Consider the following 20,058-nt stretch of genomic DNA (forward strand, 5'->3'; position numbering starts at 1 on the left):
CTTTCCGAACGGATCCAATCTCTGAAAAGTACTAATTTTTTCAAGCTCTCCCTCATAGATGCTCTATAATCACCGAGTTGATGTCTTGCTTGACTGAAAGCGCTCTCCGATGCCACTATTGAAGCTTGAATATTTAAAATATATCGGGTCATCCTTGAAAGAATCGGAAAGTATTTTTCTTTGTCCTTCCACCATTGCAAAATATTAAATGAGCCGTCGGGATTCACTTCCTTAATTTACTACGACAAATAAACTTCAAGCTCATTTAGTTGTGAAAAATCATTACTACTAGAACCAATCTTAGTCCCGGGGTTAAGTGGGTCGGTCCCGGGCCTAAGTGGGCCCAATGGATACTTTTTATTTTTTAAATATTTTTATAGAAGTTAGAGAAAAAATGGTAATAACAATATCTAAGGCAATTCCTTATAAATTATATTATAGAATTGTGACCTAAATATTTTAATTCAAATTTAAAGACAAAAATATTTTAAAGAGATGTTCAAAGCAATGCGTTATAATTTTATTATATCATTAAAAAAATATGACAATATCTTTCTTAGTCTTCCTCCCCCCTATGGAATGAGCACAATAAGGTGCTAATACCACCATTGAAAAGAAAAAGAAACTAATCAAGATGTACCAAAATACAAGTTACATATTAATTTTTGTTCATATAAGTTACCTGGTATCTCTTACAAATTTCATAAATCCTTCAAGGTCCGGAGGAATTTCCGTTGGTGGTGGCGGAAATGAAGCTTGGTCATCACCGCTTCCGGGTGAAGCAGCATCCTCTGCAAGTTCAGCTAGCATTTCTTCGTAAGCTTCGTCTACCTCTGATTGTGACTCAGCAAGTCCAAAATTTCTTCTTTTCGAACGGATCCAATCTCTAAAAAGTACTGATTTTTCCAAGCTCTCCCTCATAGACGCTCTATAATCACCGAGTTGAAGTCCTGCTTGACTGAAAGCGCTCTCTGATGCCATTGTTGAAGCTTGAATAGTTAAAATATCTCAGGGCATCCTTAAAAGAATTGGAAAATATTTTTCTTTGTCCTTCCACCATTCCAAAATATTAAAGGAGCCGTCGGGATTCACTTCCTCAATTCTCTGTGACAAATAAACTTCAAGCTCATTTAATTGTGAAAAATCACTAGTACTAGAATCTTGAGAACCCCTGAACCCTGCACAAGCACTAAGTGTTTTTACTCCCGCAGTTCTTTTAGATGATTGAGAATCAGAAGAAGAAGGAGTTGGAACATTTGGTCTAGCATTATTTAATGCAACTTGATAAGCATTATAAATAGTTTGAACATTTATTCTAATTGAGGCTATTACTTCCGGAAGTTTAGGCAACTCATCATCTTCAAGTGCTAAACCATTATAAATAATTTTATACCAAAATTGAGGACCTCCTAATTTCATACAAGGATTTAACAAAACAACAACACCATAAATAGGGGGAATAGGGGAAAAAAAGTATTTTTTAAACTTTTTTCTCATAGAATCAATAGCAAGTTTATAAATTTTTCCACCCTTTAAAAAATGAGCAAACAAATTTGCAAGTTCTGCAATATAAACTAAACAGTTAGAAATAGTAGGATAATATTGCCCAGAAAATTCATTTGTAGCAATATGAAATTTTTCTAAAAAATCAACAAGCATTTTAACATTAGCCCAATCTCCATTCATAAGGTGCTCGTCATCATCACTTACATGTGTATTAAATGTTGAGTTTATGAGATTTCTATATTCATATGCAACAACCAAACTTTCATACATGTAATTCCATCTAGTTGGACAAGGTTTATGAACCTTTCTTTCTGTTAGGCCACATTCGTCGCATCTTTTAAAATATTCTCTAAGTCTACTTCTACGGTTTGAATGAAAAGGCCAGTTAAGAGCCATTTTAACCTTTTCAATTTGAATATTTAAAATTCTCATACCATCACCCACAATTAAATTGTAAATATGACAAATACATCTAACATGAAAAATGTTACTAAATGCAGGATTTAGCGTAGTGGTAAACAAGTCTATAGAATTTGTGTTATTAGTAGCATTATCCATTAAAACCGACATTATTTTATCACTAATGCAAAAATATCTGCAAATATCCGTAATTGTGAAGCAATTATTCTATAAGAAATTATGCGCTTTTACATTATCCTATCCTCATCAATCCAATAGTTGGTAACAGTAAGGTAATCACAGGCGTTGCCACTTCTACCAATATCAGTTGTAATAGCAACACGATAATTTATATGAGTAAATAAATAGCGCAAATATTATTCATATTCATGCTTATATTTATAAATATCTCTCTTTACAATTGTGCGAGGAAACCTTTATAGGTAGGATTAAAATAATTTCTAATATAATGCACAAATAAAGGGTCATAAGAAAAACTATAGGGTAAGCACATAACAGTTACCATTTTTGCCAATTCTTTCCGATCTTTTTTTGGATCATGATATAAAATACCACCGGTAACAGTGTTAATTCCCGATTGAAATTGATTTGAACCGGTACTAGGGTCAGCCTAACTAGGACTGGGTACACTTTTCCCCTCGGCCAAAGCTTTCAGACGTTCATATCTAACTCTATCTTTAGGGTATTTTTTTATGTGTCTAGTCAAAGCTTCCCCCTCCCCCCTCCCCCCTCCCCCCACAATCCAAAATATTTAAAAGATAACTCCATATCACAAGTTTTACACTTAGCCTTATTTTGTGGAACTAATTGAGTAAAAAATGACCAAATAAAAGATGTTTTTTGCCGTTTGGTAGGTTGTCTAGAAAAAGTAGGGGCAGTAACACGAGTATCATATGGGTCATCATTTGGATTAGCAGCGTTATCACTAATTGGGTTAATATCAGGAGCAGGACTAGTAGGTTTATCATCATCCGGTTGAGTTTCATCAAGATCAATTTCCTCATCATCATTTTCATCAATAGTATTATAATTATTAGAATAGAGAGTATTCATTAATTCATGGTCTAATTGTTCACCGGGTACAATATTATGGTAAAATTGACTCTTGGCAAATTGCAATAAACTATTATTGGTATCAAGAATAGTAGGTGTAGGACGGATATGGGGTTTGATTCGGGGAGCCTGGGGCAGGAGAGGAGGAACAGCAGTACCAGTAGATTCGCCAGTCTTGGATTTTTTCTTATTCTTATTTTTACTAAAAATATATTTTAAGGAAGACATCTTAATTAATAAACTAATAGGAAATAAATAAAACAAATAAAACTATAATATTAAGACTTAAGAGTTGGAACGAGTTTATCGAATTGACGAACAACCTGTTGAAAATTGATTATCGTGGAAGACTTGAAGACTTCAATTCACCAATTTCACAATTCTTTCACAAATTGTAACAACCTCAATATTTTTACTATTTTTTGGAATAAAGTAAGTAATAGTAGCAAGTATATAAGAAAATTAGAGAGAGACTGTGATAGATTGATATTGATTTTATAAGAAAAATGAAAGAATGAGGGGGTATTTATAGTTGAAAATAGGGACAAAGTGTAATTATAAAAAGTATAGGGTTAAAACAAAGTTGGGGGGGTTAAATGACTATTTTCTAAATAGCCAACGGCTATTTTTTAATGCCCAAGAACTCTTTTTTTAAATAGCCAAATGGCTAATTTTTTTTAAAAAAAATTATTGTTGGGCCCGTTTGGCCCGCCAAGGGACCGGTCTGGTCCCAGTCCCTTGGCGGGCCAAACGGTCTTGGTCCTAACGGTTCCTACTCAAGAACCGTTCCACGAGACCAGCCCAAGCCCACCTCTAACGGTCCTACCGGTCCCGGCCCACTTAGCCCGTCGGTCCCGGGCCCGGACCGGCCCACTTGTCACCCTTAATGCGAAATGAGATTTGAACTCAGAATCGAAGGGTAAGTAACTAAATTATTTTCTAATGTAACGTCACGGTTGTTAAATGGCTTTTACTCTTGTAACTCTGGGGTGGTTTCATGGGGGCACAATTTTGTTTGGTCCTAATCCAAGAGGGTGGATGTTTAACAGAGTATTTTGATATCGATACGGATAGAATGTCATATTTTGAATTGAGAGACTATATTAAAAATTTTGGTTATACCACTGCTTGCTCATTTTATGTAAGGTCACCTTTCCATGGCAATTTGGTTGAAGTTAAAACTGACCGAGATATTTGTGTAATTGTTGATGCCCTTGAAAATAGGGATACTTTAGATATATTGTGTCTCACATGTGTGATGAGCCTATTGTGGTCCCCCCCCCACCCCTATGTTAGAATATAGTGTAGTGTCTGGTAGTGGAGTGTCTTTTAATGATGCTGGGGTGGTTGGTGAGGAATCTAATGCTGCTTTTTTTGATGAGGTTGGAACTGGTGAGGGCTTGACTAGTGAGGCACCAACAAATGAGGCTGCTCAAAACCCAAGTAACCCTAATGAAAATAACCCTAACCCTGCTGGAGAGCCAACTGTTGAGGGTGACCAAATAGAAGTTTATGATGATGTTTTAAAAGAAGATGAATCTGATAAAGATACTGAAAACAGCTCAGCTTTTGAACATGATGAGCTATTTGAAGAAGGTGTTGAAGACTTGGTAGTGATGTGCATGAAGAGTTTAGGGATTTCAGGCAAGAGAGGAGGTCTTTTCAGAGAAAAAAAGAGAGGGTGAGAGCACCTGACAGTAAAGAAATTTCTCTAACTGAAGGAAGTCCTAAATCAAAACCTGATTTAGGATATGATGAACATGATGCTGCCCAACAAACTCCATGCCAAAAAAGGAACTTAGATAGTACTTTTTGTGGTGATGAACCCTACTATGGAAGCTCTGAAGCAGGCAGTTTTGAAATAGATTATGAGGCAGATGGGGAAGAAGTTGAACAGAAGGTAAAAGCTTTCAAGAGGAAGAAGGATACTAAAAGAATTATATTTGACCCTACTTGTGAGAAGATTGTATGAGAATTGGGACTTGTGTTTGAGAATGTTGATAAGTATAGAGAAGCTGTGACAAAATATGCAATTCAAGAGAAGAAACAGATTGAAAAGTATGTGAATGAACCTGGAAGAGTTAGAGTGAAGTATAGCAAAGAGTTCTTTAAGTGGTTATTGTTTGCAAGTGTTAATGGAAATAGTAAATAACTTTATGGTTAAAATAATCCACAAGTGTGTAGAAACTAATAGAAACAATCTCTGCAACTCAAAATATTTGGCCAAGAGATTTAGGGACAGAATCATTGAACAACCAAACATAAGGATTTTTAAGTTTCAAGAAACTATAAGGAAAGAATTGGGTATTCATGTTGGCAAGACAACTGTTAGGAGAGCTAGGGCCAAGGTGTTGACAGAAATAATGGGTGATCATATTGCTGAATTTCAGAGAATTTATGATTATAGGGATGAAGTACTAAGAACCAATCCAGGTAGCACTTGTATGGTTAAAGTTGAAGAGAGAGATGCAAATGGTAAGCTTGTGTTTCAATCATTTTATGTCTGTTTTGATGCTTTGAAAAAAGTATTTCTATCTGGTTGTAGAAATGTATTGGTTTGGATGGTTATTTTCTAAAGGGGGTATGTAAAGGACAACTATTGGTGGTTGTGTGTAAAGATGGCAATAATTAAATACCGCCTATTGCATGGGCTGTTGTGGAGTATGAAAATGCACAACATGGTCATGGTTTGTGAAGTGTGTGCAACATAATCTTCAGCTAGGAGATGGCACAAATCTAACACTAATTTCTGATATGCAAAAAGTCATTTATATTCCATAACTGATTCTGTAATTCCTTATCATCTCCTTTTAATTTTTTATTAACAATTTATTTTCTTGTAGGGACTGGAGTGTACTATAAGAGAGCTTCTAACAATGGCTGAACATAGGATGTGTGCCAGACACATCTTAGCTAATTGGTCAAAAAAATGGAGGGGTATTGCGAGAAGAAATGCATTTTGGAGATGTGCAAAATCCACATATGAAGCTGAATTGAAGAAGAATCTGGATGAACTTAACATGCTATGTAGTAATATTTTTGAGAATTTGTTGTACTACAATAAAGAAAGGTGGTGTAGGATTTACTTCTCAGAGTTTAGTAAGTGTGATGTGGTAGAGAACAATATGGTTGAGTGCCTCAATGCATGGATTTTAGTTGCAAGGCACAAAACAATAATTACTATGCTTGAAGAGATTAGATTAAAGATGATGAAGAGGATTGCTCAGCTAAGAGACTTCTCAAATACATGGATAATTGACATATCTCATATGGCTTTGAAGGATTTACAAGAAAACATTTCAAAGTCAATGAAATGCACAATTCATTGGAATGGTGAATATGGTTATGAAATAGAGGAAGGGCTGTAGCTGCAGAGCATGGCATCTTAGAGGCATTCCTTGCCAACATGCCATTGCAGCAATGCATTTCAAGAAACTGGAGCCTATAAGGTATGTTGCTCACTAGTATACTAAAGAAACCTACCTCAAGACTTATTCACACTTTATTCAACCAATGAATAGTATGGATATGTGGCCACAATCTGAAAATCCACCAGTAGTACCTCCTAAAATCAAGTCAATGCTAGGGAGGCCAGAGAAACTAAGAAGGAAAAAAGCCATTGAATCCAGGAAAACAGGAAAGTTGAATAGGTGTGGGGGGCAAGTGACTTGCAGCTTATGTAAAGCAAAGGGACACAATAAGAGAGCTTGTCCACATGTTGAATGTTCAACATCTACTGTTGCTGCTACTTCATCAATTGTTGTTGTTGTTGTTGTTGTTACTTCAGCAACTGCTGCTGCTGCTTTATCAAGTTATGTTGTTGCTGCTTCAGCATCTGTTCTACATACTGGAAGAGGAAGTGGTAGAGGAAGGGGAAGTGCTCCACCTGCTGTTGCAGCTTCATCATCTTGTGGTTCAACAAGTCTTTCTGGAAGAGGTAGGGGAAGGGGAAGTGCTCCACCTACAGGTTCATCAAGTATGCCATATGATGGTTTAACAGGTGCTTCTAGAAGAGGAAGGGGAACTGGATGCTAGAGGAAGGGCAATAGGAAGGGGAAGAAGAACTGGTGGCTTTGAGAGTTCAAGTGACTTGGAGGGTTGGTTTAATTGTTCACAGGGTTCTGCTAACAATGCTCCTAAAAAGGGAAGGAATCTAACTGGTTCGGGCCATTTTAAAAGGCCAAGGATGGTAGGAGTTGGTTAAATGGTTGCTGATAGTGGATACAGTGCTTTCAATGTAAGTATATAGTGATGTTATTCAATTTTTGTAGATAATCAAACTTAGGTTAACTTGCATTGCTCTACTTTCTTGCATCCTGGCCTACCAAGTCAAAGGGTTATGAATCTTGGAGCAAGAACAATTACAAGTTCAGCAGAGGTTACTGGAGACATTAGATATCAGCCGAGAACAGGAGTGAAATGGAAAGGAAAAGCATCAATAACCTCAAGGAGACTACAACAAATGAGGGGAGACAAAATAATTCAAACAAGGTCAAAGAGGGATGTTGCAGCAAAGAATGCAAGCAAGAACACAACATCTGGAATTTAGAACCTCTAACTACTTAGACTATGTATTATGCAGATTAAGTACTTCCTTTTGTTAATATTGCACTTGTCTATTGGCTTCTTTTTGTTGATACTGCACTAGTTTTGTTGTCTACCTATTCTGCTTATAGCAGACTCAAACAATTTATGCAAATGATCTATTTGGTATTGCTTTAGTTAATGTCGTTCATTGTTCTCTTGTAACTACGCACAGGCAGCAAATGATCTGTTTGGTATTGCTTTAGTTAATGTCGTCCATTGTTCTTATGTAACTACACACACACACAATATATATGTACAAACTCAACTTTCATTCATTGTTGTTCAACCAAAAATTGGATATTAACTCCTTTAAACTACATAGAACTGGAGATTAACTCCTACGAACTACAGTTAATATCATAAAAACTAGATACTAACTCCAACAAACTACATAGAATTTGGACTATTACTACATAAATAGATAACATATAATCAGACACAACAAAATACATAAGATGCAATTCCTATTATAAAGATTCCAGCAGTGATTCATCTTTTCCTTTTGGTTCAACCCTTGATTGATCATCTGATGACCCTCTAACTCTTTCTCATTCTATATCCCATGCTCACTTTCCACCAATTGAGTATTCAATGATTCATAATTGGTTAATACTTCTTCAATCTCCCTCAATTTGTTCATTAGTTGTGGAACGACAAACCTAAAATGCTCATTAATAGCATCATCCCTCCATCGAAAAAAATTACAAGACATGGTCTGAAATTTGAAGAGATATAAATCATTTCAAAGTAACCAAAAAATAAGGACAATATCAATCCAATTGCCTAAATACTTATAACATAGTATAGGCAAGACCACAACCGCCTTCCATGGTTCCTAGTCGACCAAAAAGTTTGCAATGACAGCAAATCTCCATGCTTGCAATGCACCTTCAGATTCAACATTGGGTCATGCTCGTCCATACAAAGTTGATTCAAGTTGATTCCTGCCATTTCAAACTGAAAAACAAAGAATTAGCCTAGATTAATTTCAATAGAGAACCCTAAAAAGAATCTGTAAAATATGACTAAGAAAATTAAAGATTGAGGAGGAGAAGTTAATACTATTGATGGTAGCCTATAATCTCATATTTTAATCGCTTATTGCACTCAAATTAAATATATTTTATTCGTTTTGAGCTTTAATGGATAGTTTTTTTGTACTAATTGTATATTTTATGCCTTATAGGAGTGGTTTCGAGCTATGTAAATTTTATAGAATAAATTTGAGTGATTTGAAGCTTTAAAGTCTGAGTAAAATCCCAAGGGATTAAAAAAGGATCATGTTCGAGAGTCGAGGACCAAGTCTGGACGTCAAAACGCAAGAAAAATCCGTACTCTGAGAAAATTCCACTGTCGTGGAGCGTGGGGCGTTGCACTTGTGCATTTCTCTACTGCCTGTCAAAACTAACTCCCTGGATTTCCCCACTAATGCCCTGCATGGCGCGTCGCCCCATGCGGCACGCCTGTGCAATTTTTACAGAGTAAATTTCCTATTTCGGCTAAGAGAAGGTGATTTCGTCTAGGACCGAACCCTACTTGGTATAAATACATGGAAAACGTTATTTCCTGGACGTTTGACACATATTTGAACTAAGTAGGCTAAGGAAGATTTGGAAGAACACGAGCACAAGGATTTCATCATTCCTTCCTCATTCAAGATTCGAGTTTGGATCGAATTTATGTTTTCCTATCTTTTATTTATATTTGTGATGAATTGCTCCATATCTATGGAGTAGTTCTCTTTAGGGTTTGATGGATTTGGTGTATTGATGATTGTTTGTGGATTATAACTCTAGTTTTATGTATTGAAGTATTTTTGGATGATTTAATTGTTGCATCTATGTTCACTAGTTCATGTAATCGAGAGAGGTATAACTTGTTATATCTTTGCATTATCTTGTTGGTTGAGTTCATTAATTCTTCTTACTAATCAAAAATGGATAGTTGAATTATTGATTAAACCTAGTTAGGACAATAATCAAAAGAGATTTTCCTAAAGACCAATCCACTATGTATTCTTGCATATCTTCACGTGCTTAAAATTGGTTCATCTTGTGAGGTTAAGACTTAATCGAGAGAGGAGTTTTTGTTGAACGTTTGAACTAATAATTGAGTAAATTCGAGAGAATTACTTAAACATTAGAAGTGAATTATCTAGAGTTAGATCCCAAACAGTTATCTTGCACCTATCCTATCAACCCCTATTTTCTCCCATTGATAACTTCCTTGCTTATATTTGTTTCGATTGTAATTAGTAAATAGCTTTAGATTCTTAGTTAATTTTAGTTATTCATCATAAAAACCTCAATTGTTGATTCTCCTGGATAGTAGTCAAGCTAGAAACTACGAAAATACTATTTAAATCCAATCCTTGTAGATATGATATTATACTATACTATCTTTGACTAGCGAGCATAATTAAAGTGGTGTTTTGCGATCGTCAAATTTTGGCGTCGTTGCCGGGGATTGGCAATCAATAGTGTTTGAATTAGTTTGTAGTGCTAATTCAGGAATTTTTTCTTTATTTTATTTTATTTTTTCTCTTTTTATGTTTGGTGTTCATTGAGTGTACGCAGGTGACAGGTTTAGAGTGGTGCATGACTCGAGCCTCTGCAAAAGAAGTGCTATCATACGAGCCAGAGATAGAAAAATAACTGCGACAGCTGAGGAAGGAAATAAATTTCACCGAGACATCAGAAAAGGTTGGGCAATCCTCAACCAAAGAACATATGGTTGGAACCGGTGATGATAATGTAGATTTGGCTGTGAGAGAAGTAGCCTAACGACAAGAACAAGTTGCACGGGATGCTGAGGAAGCAGCTATTAGAGATGCACAGATTATCTACGAAGAAGAGAGGAGTCGGAGAATTGCTCAAAATCAACCTTTGGGTGCAAACCCAATCAGAAATATAGCTCTCATGCTTGGGAGACCACTTGGCGATTATGCTAGACCGGTCTACAATCAAGGTTTGTCAAGTGTTAGATAACCTCCCATTGCAGCTAACAACTTTGAATTGAAGCAATGGTTGCTTCAAACCCTCCGAAATTATTGTGTCTTCAGAGGGAAGCCAAATGAAGATCCAAACACATATCTAATGGACTTCGATGAGATTATGAACACTTTTCAATACAATGGTGTGTCACGAGATGCAGTGTACTTGAGGGCATTCCCCTTCACACTCAAAGACGATGCAAAACAGTGGCTTCGAAGCTTACCCGCAGGTTCGATTTGAACATGGGAGGATATGACCAGGAAATTCCTTGATAAATATTTCTCCACAGCTAAAACGGGCATGTTTAGAAGAGAAATCCATAACTTCTGCCAGAAAGATACTGAAACTATTTTTGAAGCATCGGAGAGGTTTAAGGAGATTGTTAGAAAGTGTCAGCATAGCGGAATTGAACTCTGGGTGCAACTGTAGGACTTTTGGGATGGATTGACACCGGCCTCACATAGAACATTGATCAATGCGGCTGGAGGTCCATTGATGAAGAAGACTCCAGAGGAGATAGTTACAATTCTTGATGAGTTATCTAAAGATAAAAATCAATGGCCCTCTGAGAGTGCTGAAAGAAGAAGATCAACTAGTATTCACCAGGTTGATGCTAACACATCTGTGCAGGTATCACTTGATGCTATGGCCAAAGAGATAAGGAAGCTGACCTTAGCCTCGATACAAAGTGAGCCTCATGCAGCTTGTGATATATGTGGAAGAGGACACCATACTCATGAGTGTCAAGCCTCAACTAAGGAAGTGAATGTTGTGGGAAACTACAATTTCAATGCAATGGGTCATAGGCACCCCGGTTTTTCATGGAGTTCACCTGGGGGTACCGCGAATGCATGAAAACAAAATAACTCTCGACCACAGGGACAAGGAGCTCCTTCATTCCAAAATCAGCAGAGGCAGTAATTTTAGCCTCAACAGCCCATTCAGTCTGGCATAGAAGATCTTATAAAGGCCTTCATCTGAAAACTAATGAAAAGCTTGAAACTCATAGCGCAGCTATAGGAGAACAAGGAGCAGCTATCAAAGAAATAGGTACTGGTGTTCAAAACTTGGAAATACAAGTTGGGCAGCTAAGAGAAATCCCAAAAAAAATAGTGAATGTTGTGACCTTGAGAAGTGGACAAGTGTTGAAAGATCCCACCCCACTTCAAAAAGATGTGATAATTGCAAAAGGAAGTGGGGAGCAGCTGAAAAGTGATAATGAAAAGAAGAAGAAAGGCCCAATGAAAACTGAGAAGAAGAAGAAGGAAGAAAAATCGAGAAGGGAGGAACCTGAGAAGAGCAAACATATGCATGCTTTACTTTTTCCTCAAAAGTTGTATAGAGAAAAGCTGGACAAGCAGTTTGAGAAATTTTTGGATGTGCTGAAACAGGTTCATGTAAATTTGCCATTTACAGAAGTTCTCTCACAAATGCCTGCCTATGCCAAATTCTTGAAAGAGATCCTTACGAAGAAGAGGAAAATAGAGTAGACCGCAATGGTCAAGCTTACAGAGCATTGCAGTGCTATATTGTAAAATAAACTCCCACAAAAGTGTGGAGATCCAGGAAGTTTTACTATAACTTGCTCATTAGGGACTATAAATTTTAATAAGTCTTTATATGATTCTGGTGCATCAATTAACTTAATGTCTCTTTCTATTTATAGGAAATTGGTGAAGGAAATTGAAGAGATAAGGTCGGTGCCAATATCTTTGCAGCTAGCAGACCAAACGACCTTAATACCCGAGGGGATAGTGGAAGATGTGTTAGTTCGGGTGGATAAGTTTATATTTTTTGTAGATTTTATAATGGTAAATATGGAGGAGAAAAAGGAGGTCCCCCTCATCCCAGGAAGACCATTCTTAGCGACGTGTAGAGCTATACTAGATATACACGAGAGGAAACTCATGCTTAGAATGGGTGAGGAGACTGTGACTTTTGATATGATTGTAGAAAATGGGGCACGAAAGGAAAAACCAGCTGCACGTATTGAATGAAAAGTGAATGGCTCAAAAAGAGAAGGCTGCATTGAGTGAGAATGACAAGTGTGGAGTGTACCCCAAAATGGCTGAGAAAAAACTGTCAGCATGGATGTGTGCATTAGTTCGGGCGTAAGGAATGGATCCCGACTTCGACTCAGACCCCGACTAGATGTTCAGGGAAGTTTCCTTTACCTTATGCTTTTTAATTATGTGTCATGGGCACATGCCACAACTTAAAGTGTGGGTGAGGGATATGTTGTATGTATGTATATTAGTTTTAGTTTTGTTAGTTATAGTAGTTAGAGATAGAAAGAAAATAAAAATAAAACCATAAAAATTGAAAACATTTTGATTTTTCCCGACGATGGATATCATTCGCCGGGTTTCATGAGCATCTATTTGAACCTTGTACCTCTCGTGAGCACTTGAATTTGTTATGAACTTTGTAAAAGTTGAAATGTGTGGTGACTGGTTTGGCTTTGGAGTGGAACTATTGAAATAAGGAGAAAGGTGCATTGTTTTGAAAAGGTAAAAGCCACTTGAATTGAAAAAGAAAAGAAACAAAATAATTGTATGGTTGTGAAAAATATTCCTTGATAGTAGTGACTCTTGATGTAATTGTGCTTAAAGAAGTAGGGAGTAAATATATATAGATGTGAAGGTGGAGTTATAGTTTGACATAAGTGTGGGGTTTTGAATGATTAATTGTATGTATTAAAGTGTTTAAGGAGGTGTAGTCACTCTTATATCTAAATATATTCTACCCGTCCTGCAGTCTACATTACAACCAATTAAAGTCATACTTGATCCTTGAAAGAATAAGTTCAATTAGTAGAGTAGTACACTACGGGCAAGCTTATGGTACGTCTCTTGTGGCACATGAATGTTGTTTCTGAGAGTGAGTGAATTAGTTTTATCTTGAGTTCCTGATTGTTCTTAATTTCTATTGTGTGTGGAACTACTCTCTATTGTTGTGAGAGGGAACTTAATTCATGAAGGAAAGGTAATATCGTTGACCTCTGTGTTCGAGTAAGTGAGCAGGTTGTGAATAATACGTGGTGCTTTTGAGTTAAATTTTGAGGCTAGGCTGTTACAGTATTGTGCTTAGTCTGTTTTAAATACTCTTGGTGTGATGAGTTAGGAGAGTTGTTGAAAAGGTCGTGTTCTATGTGAAGTGTAGTTTGATTGCTCGAGGACGAGCAGTGGTTTAAGTGTGGGGTGTTTATGGTAGTCTATAATTACGTATTTTAGTCGCTTATTGCACTCTAATTAACTGTATTTTATTCGTTTTGAGCTTTAATTGATAGTGTTTTGTACTAATTGTGTGTCTTATGTCCTGTAGGAGTGATTCCGATCTATGTAGATGTTATGGAATGAATTTGGGTGATTTGGAGCTTTGAAGACTGAGTAAAATCCAAAGAAATTAAGTCGGGATCATGTTCAGGGGTCAGGGACCAAGTCTGGACATCAAAACGCAAGAAATATTCGTACTCTGAGAAAACCCCACTGCCGCGGTGCGTGGGGCGCCGTGCTTGTGCATTTCTCTGCTTTCTGTCAGAACCAACTCTCTAGATTTCCCCATTAATGCACCGCATGGCGCGTCGCCCCATGCGGCACTCCTGTGTAATTTTTACAGAGTAATTTTCCTATTTCGGTTAGGAGAAAGTGATTTCGTCTGGGACAGACCCTACTTGGTATAAATACATGAAAAAACATTATTTCCGGGACGTTTGACACATATTAAACCTAAGGAGGCTAAGGAGGAGTTGGAAGAACACGAGCACAAGGATTTTATCATTCCTTCCTCACTCAAGACCCGAGTATGGATCGAATTTATATTTTTTTATCTTTTAATTATATTTGTGAAGAATTGTTCCATATCTATGGAGTAGTTCTCTTTAGGGTTTAATAGATTTGGTGTATTGATGATTGTTTGTGGACTATAACTCTGATTTTATGTATTGAAGCATTTTTAGATGATTTAATTGTTGGATCTATGTTCACTAGTTCATGTAATCGAGAGAGGCATAACTTATGATATCTTTGCATTATCTTGTTGGTTAAGTTAATCAATTCGTCTTAGTTATCGAAAGAGGCTAGTTGAATTATTGATTAAACCTAGTTAGGAGAATAATCGAAAGAGATTTTCCTAAAGACCAATCCACTAAGCATTCTTGCATATCTTCACATGCTTAAAATTGGTTCATCTTGTGAGGTTAAAACTTAATCGAGAGAGGAGTTTTTGCTGAACGTTTGAACTAATAATTGAGTGAATTCGAGAAACTCACTTAAACATTAGAAGTGAATTATCTAGAGTTAGATCCCAAATAGTTATTTTGCACTTATCCTATTAACCCATATTTTCTCTCATTGATAACTTCCTTGCTTACCTTTGTTTCGATTGTCATTAGTCAATAGCTTTAGATTATTAGTTAATTATAGCTATTCATCATAAAAACCTCAATTGTTGGTTCTTCTATATAGCAATCAAGCTAGAAACTACGAAAATACTGTTTAACTCCAATCTCTGTGGATACGATATTATACTATACTATATTTGACTAGCGAGCATAATTAAAGTGGTGTTTTGCGCTCGTCAACTATACAAGAAGGCTGCAATGCAAAAAAAAATCCCTTTTGATTCACCAAAATCGAGCTTCAATGGCAGATGAAATTGGGTGTGGAAGAAGAGAAAGGGTTTTAACCTAATTAAATAAATGGCATGTGACCGTTAAATAAAGGCATGGAAGTATAAATTATATTATTCACGCGCTCACAAATAGTGCAGACATGCTATGTGCCAGCTGGACCACGAAGGTGTATTTTAATTCACTAAAAATATATACAGGGGGGTCATAGGATACCCGTATTTTTAAGGGGTGCAATTGAAACTTTGGTACAACCCCAATAGGGTAATTATGTATTATCCCTCTTTGTATTCGTCAATTTTTGGGAAGTTCTTACTTTCCAAAAACAATTATAGAGAAAAAATTTGGGACCAAAAAACTCATCTAGATTAGTGGTGGCCAAGTGGATAAAAAAGTAGTTATTCATCCACATTATTCACTAAAAAATAGGTTAAATAAAAAATGGGTCAAATATTGATAAGAATCATATTATCCACTTAGAAAATGGATAATCAGTGGATAATTAATGAGTTTAACTTTTACATTTGTAAAGACTCAAATTGGTGGTTCCTAAGTTTGGGAGACTAAAAATTCTTCCAAAAGTAATCATATTCAAGAAGACGTGGATAATATGAATATTCATATTATCCAGCAGTTAGCCCATTTTCTATCCGTATTAGATATGTGTCGGGTCAGATAATTTATTTATTTTTGCATTACTCGTTTTCGACCCGCACATATCTGACCTGGCCGCTCATTTGCCGCTCCTAATCTAAGTGCTCCAAATTATAGGACTCGTTGCCTATATCTCCGTTTATATTAATGATTTCAACTGGCAAAAGGAATAAGCAACTACATACGCTTGAATTTCTTAATATTTTTATAAGGCAATTGTAATGCAATTAAATTTTTCTTTCTATCTCTTTGATCTTATTTATTTGCTTACATTTGTTTGAGAGACATAATGTGCAAAAATGTGGCCTGACCATTTTATTCGTTAGAACTTTTAATCTTTCTTATTATAAAATTGAAAGTGTAAATTTTTTTGTTTTATCATGTTATTCAAAAACTAGTAATGTAATGTTTTATATAGTAAGGTGACCTGATAACTTAAATTAAAGGGTTATAACTTAAACTACATGACTTCTGAATAATGCAACAAAGTTACACTACTCATATACAGTGTTTAAATTATATACATCGTTAGTATAAGAAATTTTTACATCATCGCGTCATCTTTATATGTTGTAATAGGTAACTTGTCTTATTTTTAAGATTATAAATCACATATTTGAAGGAGGCTTACCTATAAATATTCTTTGAGTGACTTAATAGTGTAAAACAATTTATATTATCAATGTATATAACTTAAACTCTTACTAAAATTATCAGCTACCCACCAAGATAACGTGAATTTACTTTAAATTACCATTATCTGCGAGGCTAATTCATCATTCCAATTACTATAACACAACATAATATATATGTTGAGGGTAGGGCTGTCAAACTTGTCCCAAGCCCAAATGATCCGTCCAACTCGTCCAAGGTTGGGTTGGTTATTGACATGCTTATTTATTGAACTTAGTCGTTCTTGACCCAAACCCGTCTCAACTCATTTAAAGTTGGGCTGATTTTTAGCCCAATTGATATATAAGTAACTTTGCCAAAATATATTAAAAATATTTTTTTATTTGATATGTTATATATATGACCATAACAAAAAAAAATTTATTTAATAATTATACAATTCATATGAAAACAACACATATTAATTAAAGTTCGGTAAGAGTTGGACGGATTGGACCGCTCAAAATCGGCGCAAACCCCCATTTGACACCTCTGGTGGAGTGATTAGTATACTCATGGAATACCTCCCGGTGTAAAATTATAAAAGAAAAAGTATAAATGGAATTCGACAAGGGGTCCCCTTTGAGTTTGACAAATTATGGGTTGATTTATGTAGACATGAACAGAGAAAGTGGGTTTACATCAATTTCAGAGGCCCCAATTACTCCCCAGTCAGCCAGGTAAGAATCCAGAAATAGTACTCAGACAAAAGTTTCAATTCTTTCTACATTAGCAGCATTCTGCAGTCTGGCCAACTCTCCATATTCTCAAAGTAGTAGCAAATACATACTCATCCATTTCAATATATATAATCTATGTAACATAGTTTTAATTGATATAGAGTCTGAGAAAGAACTAAAGAAATTTAAAATTTATGGTATTAAACATGCCATAGTATTTGTGTGACTATACAAAATATTGAAACTTGTGGCATTAGACATTTTTTAACATTTATTTAATTATAAAAGCTTCTCATTATATAAAATAAAAAGTTTAAAGTTTATTTTTTTCAAATATAGACTTTGATTATTTTTGGAATGCATTAATAAGGAATGCGTCACATATATTAGAAGAGAGGGAATATCGCAATTCATTACAAATTTAAAAACTAAAATTGGCTACGAATTTCGTCGCTAATCTATCGCTAAATTGCTCACATAACTTTTGATAATCTATTGTTAATCGGTAGCTAAATAGGATTAGTGACGAAAGTTTTTACTTAGCTACAGAATTTGTCCGCAGCTAATTTCTATTTTTCATAGTGATTGTTGGATATCTTCTACCTTTAATCAGATGTCTGAAATTTGAATCTTAAAATGAAGAATCATTTATAATTAGTGGCTTACTCAATGCGAACAGATTATAATATGTTACTTCATGCAGCCAATTTACTCTTTCTTTTTATTCAGCTGTCTTCAATTGCATCTAGAGACGGATTCAGATTTTTAATGCGACTGAGAGGTACAAGTATTTTGCTCAATCAAGTGATTTAAATTAATCATTTATAAAATATATACACACATATATTTCTGCTAATTAAAGTTTATGAGATCCGATGACCCTTCAAAATTATACATTGGTCTGCCTCTGATTGCATCATAGGAACTTCTCATTTCCTATTAAGTCGTTATCATTAATTCACCGAATATTTTGTTCAGAGTAAGTTGAATTTTGACAATGTGTTCTTATGTTTTGTATATCATTTTCGAAACATACTCCATATGTCATTGAGTTTTGGTGTATAGTCAAAATAGATGTGTGCCAAAACTGGAACTTAATTTGGTTCACCTAAGTTGTGACATTTCAAGTCTTTTATATTAGTGTTATTATTATAACTTGCACGTCTATTTAAGAAGATTCCCCACTAAATTTATCTCTTACTTCTAATAGATACAATATTTAATTTCTTGCTTCAAAACATGCAGCGGCTAGCCGCGTGGTTGAACTTTAGCCGGACATATAACTAGTTCATTCCAAACACGTTATTCTAAAGGCAGATTAAAAATTTAAAATTAGTAAATTAGTAAAATTAGAAATTTCTGGCGAAATTTCTGGCAAAACTGCTCTACCAGCCTTTATTCAATCCATCATAACTTTCTGTACAAATGTCCAACTAGAATCAAAGGGCTACAACTTTTATGTTTTGAAAGTTTTCTGATTTCTTATAGATTACGCGATATAAGCCTCCAAATTTAGCTCCACGCACCAGAAATTTCTAGCGAAAGTAGCCTTCTTTGTCCGAAATCTATTCCGTTTACCTTCCGAAATCCACCCGAGACCCTCGGGACCTTAATCAATTATACCAACATGTCACAAAATACAATATGAACTTAGTCGAGGCTTCAAACCACATCAAACAGCATCAAAATGACGAATCGCACCTCAAATCAAAATCTATGAACTTTGAACTTTCAAATTCTATATCTTGTGCCGAAACACTTCAAATCAATTCGGAATGACTTCAAATTTTGCACACAAGTCATAAATAACATAACAGACCTATTCCAATTTCCAGAATAGGATTCCGACCTCGATATCAAAAAGTCAACCCCCCCGGTCAAACTTCCCAAAAATTTAACTTTTGGCATTTCAAGCCTAATTCCACTACGGACTTCCAAATAAAATTCTGATCATGCTCCTAAGTCCAAAATCACCATACGGAGCTGTTGGAATCATCAAAATTCTATTCCGGGGTCGTTTGCACATAATTTGACATCCGATCACTATTTGAACTTAAACTTTTAATTTTTCATCAAAATTCCATATCTCAGGCTACGGACCTCGGAATTTGATTCCGGGCATACGCCTAAGTCCCAAATCATGATACAGACCTACCAAAACTATTAAAATATTGATCCAAGTCCGTTTGGTCAAATTGTTGACCAAAGTCAACTCAGTTGAGTTTTAAAGCTCTAATTCATATTTTAATTCATTTTTCACCTGAAAACTTTTCGGAAAATTTTACGGACTACGCACGCAAGTCGAGGAATGATAAATAGTACTTTTCGAGGTCTTAGAATACAAAATTAATTATTAAATTTAAAGATGACATTTTGGGTCATCACATTCTCCACCTCTAAAACAAACGTTCATCCTCGAACGGAGTTAGAAGAAGTAACTAAGCTGGTGAATAAGTGTGGATAACAGCTGCGCATATCATGTTCGGTCTCCCAAGTCGCCTCCTCGACCGGATGACCCATCCACTGAACCTTCACGAAAGCAATGTTCTTTGACCTCAGCTTTCGAACATGCCTATCCAAAATAGCCATTGGTTCCTCAACATAAGATAGATTCTTGTCCAACTGAACCGAACTGAAGTCTAACACATGAGACGGATCGCCGTGATATTTCCGAATTATGGAAACATGGAATACCGGATGACCGGCAAAGAGACTAGGTGGTAGTGCAAGTTTGTAAGCCACCTCTCCAACTCTCTCAAGAATCTCAAAAGGCCCAATTTATCTAGGGCTCAAATTTCCCTTCATCCCGAACCTCATCACACCCTTCATAGGCGAAACCCGGAGCAATACCCGCTCACCAACC

General features: G+C 35.8%; 2 protein-coding genes and 1 non-coding gene across 3 annotated transcripts; 2 read left to right on the forward strand and 1 right to left on the reverse strand.

Annotated features, from left to right (window-relative positions):
• The first annotated feature begins 5,114 nt into the window (after positions 1–5,114).
• LOC138903285 (uncharacterized) lies at positions 5,115–6,347 on the forward strand. Its single transcript, XM_070191227.1, has 2 exons — positions 5,115–5,534; positions 5,823–6,347. Exons 1-2 carry the CDS (start codon positions 5,115–5,117, stop codon positions 6,345–6,347), a joined length of 945 nt encoding a protein of 314 aa, XP_070047328.1.
• Positions 6,348–6,501: 154 nt separating this feature from the next.
• Positions 6,502–7,014, forward strand: LOC138903286 (GPI-anchored hemophore cfmA-like). Its single transcript, XM_070191228.1, has one exon. The coding sequence runs from the start codon at positions 6,502–6,504 to the stop codon at positions 7,012–7,014; it is 513 nt and encodes a 170-aa protein (XP_070047329.1).
• A 3,845-nt stretch (positions 7,015–10,859) lies between these two features.
• On the reverse strand, positions 10,860–10,966 carry LOC117273373 (small nucleolar RNA R71). Its single transcript, XR_004503384.1, has one exon. It is a non-coding gene; the product is annotated as a small nucleolar RNA R71 (small nucleolar RNA).
• Positions 10,967–20,058: the final 9,092 nt, after the last annotated feature.

Source organism: Nicotiana tomentosiformis, chromosome 12, assembly GCF_000390325.3.
Source record: "Nicotiana tomentosiformis chromosome 12, ASM39032v3, whole genome shotgun sequence".
NCBI lineage: Eukaryota > Viridiplantae > Streptophyta > Magnoliopsida > Solanales > Solanaceae > Nicotiana > Nicotiana tomentosiformis.

What these genes read in the sequence shown, in the direction of transcription:
- LOC138903286 (XM_070191228.1), top strand. Translation starts at nt 6,502, where the DNA reads ATGGATATGTGGCCACAATCTGAAAATCCACCAGTAGTACCTCCTAAA.
- LOC138903285 (XM_070191227.1), top strand. Translation starts at nt 5,115, where the DNA reads ATGGAAATAGTAAATAACTTTATGGTTAAAATAATCCACAAGTGTGTA. An exon ending in CTGGTTGTAGAAATGTATTG is followed by an intron (nt 5,535 to 5,822) that starts GTTTGGATGGTT and finishes ATTTTCTTGTAG; the next exon opens with GGACTGGAGTGTACTATAAG.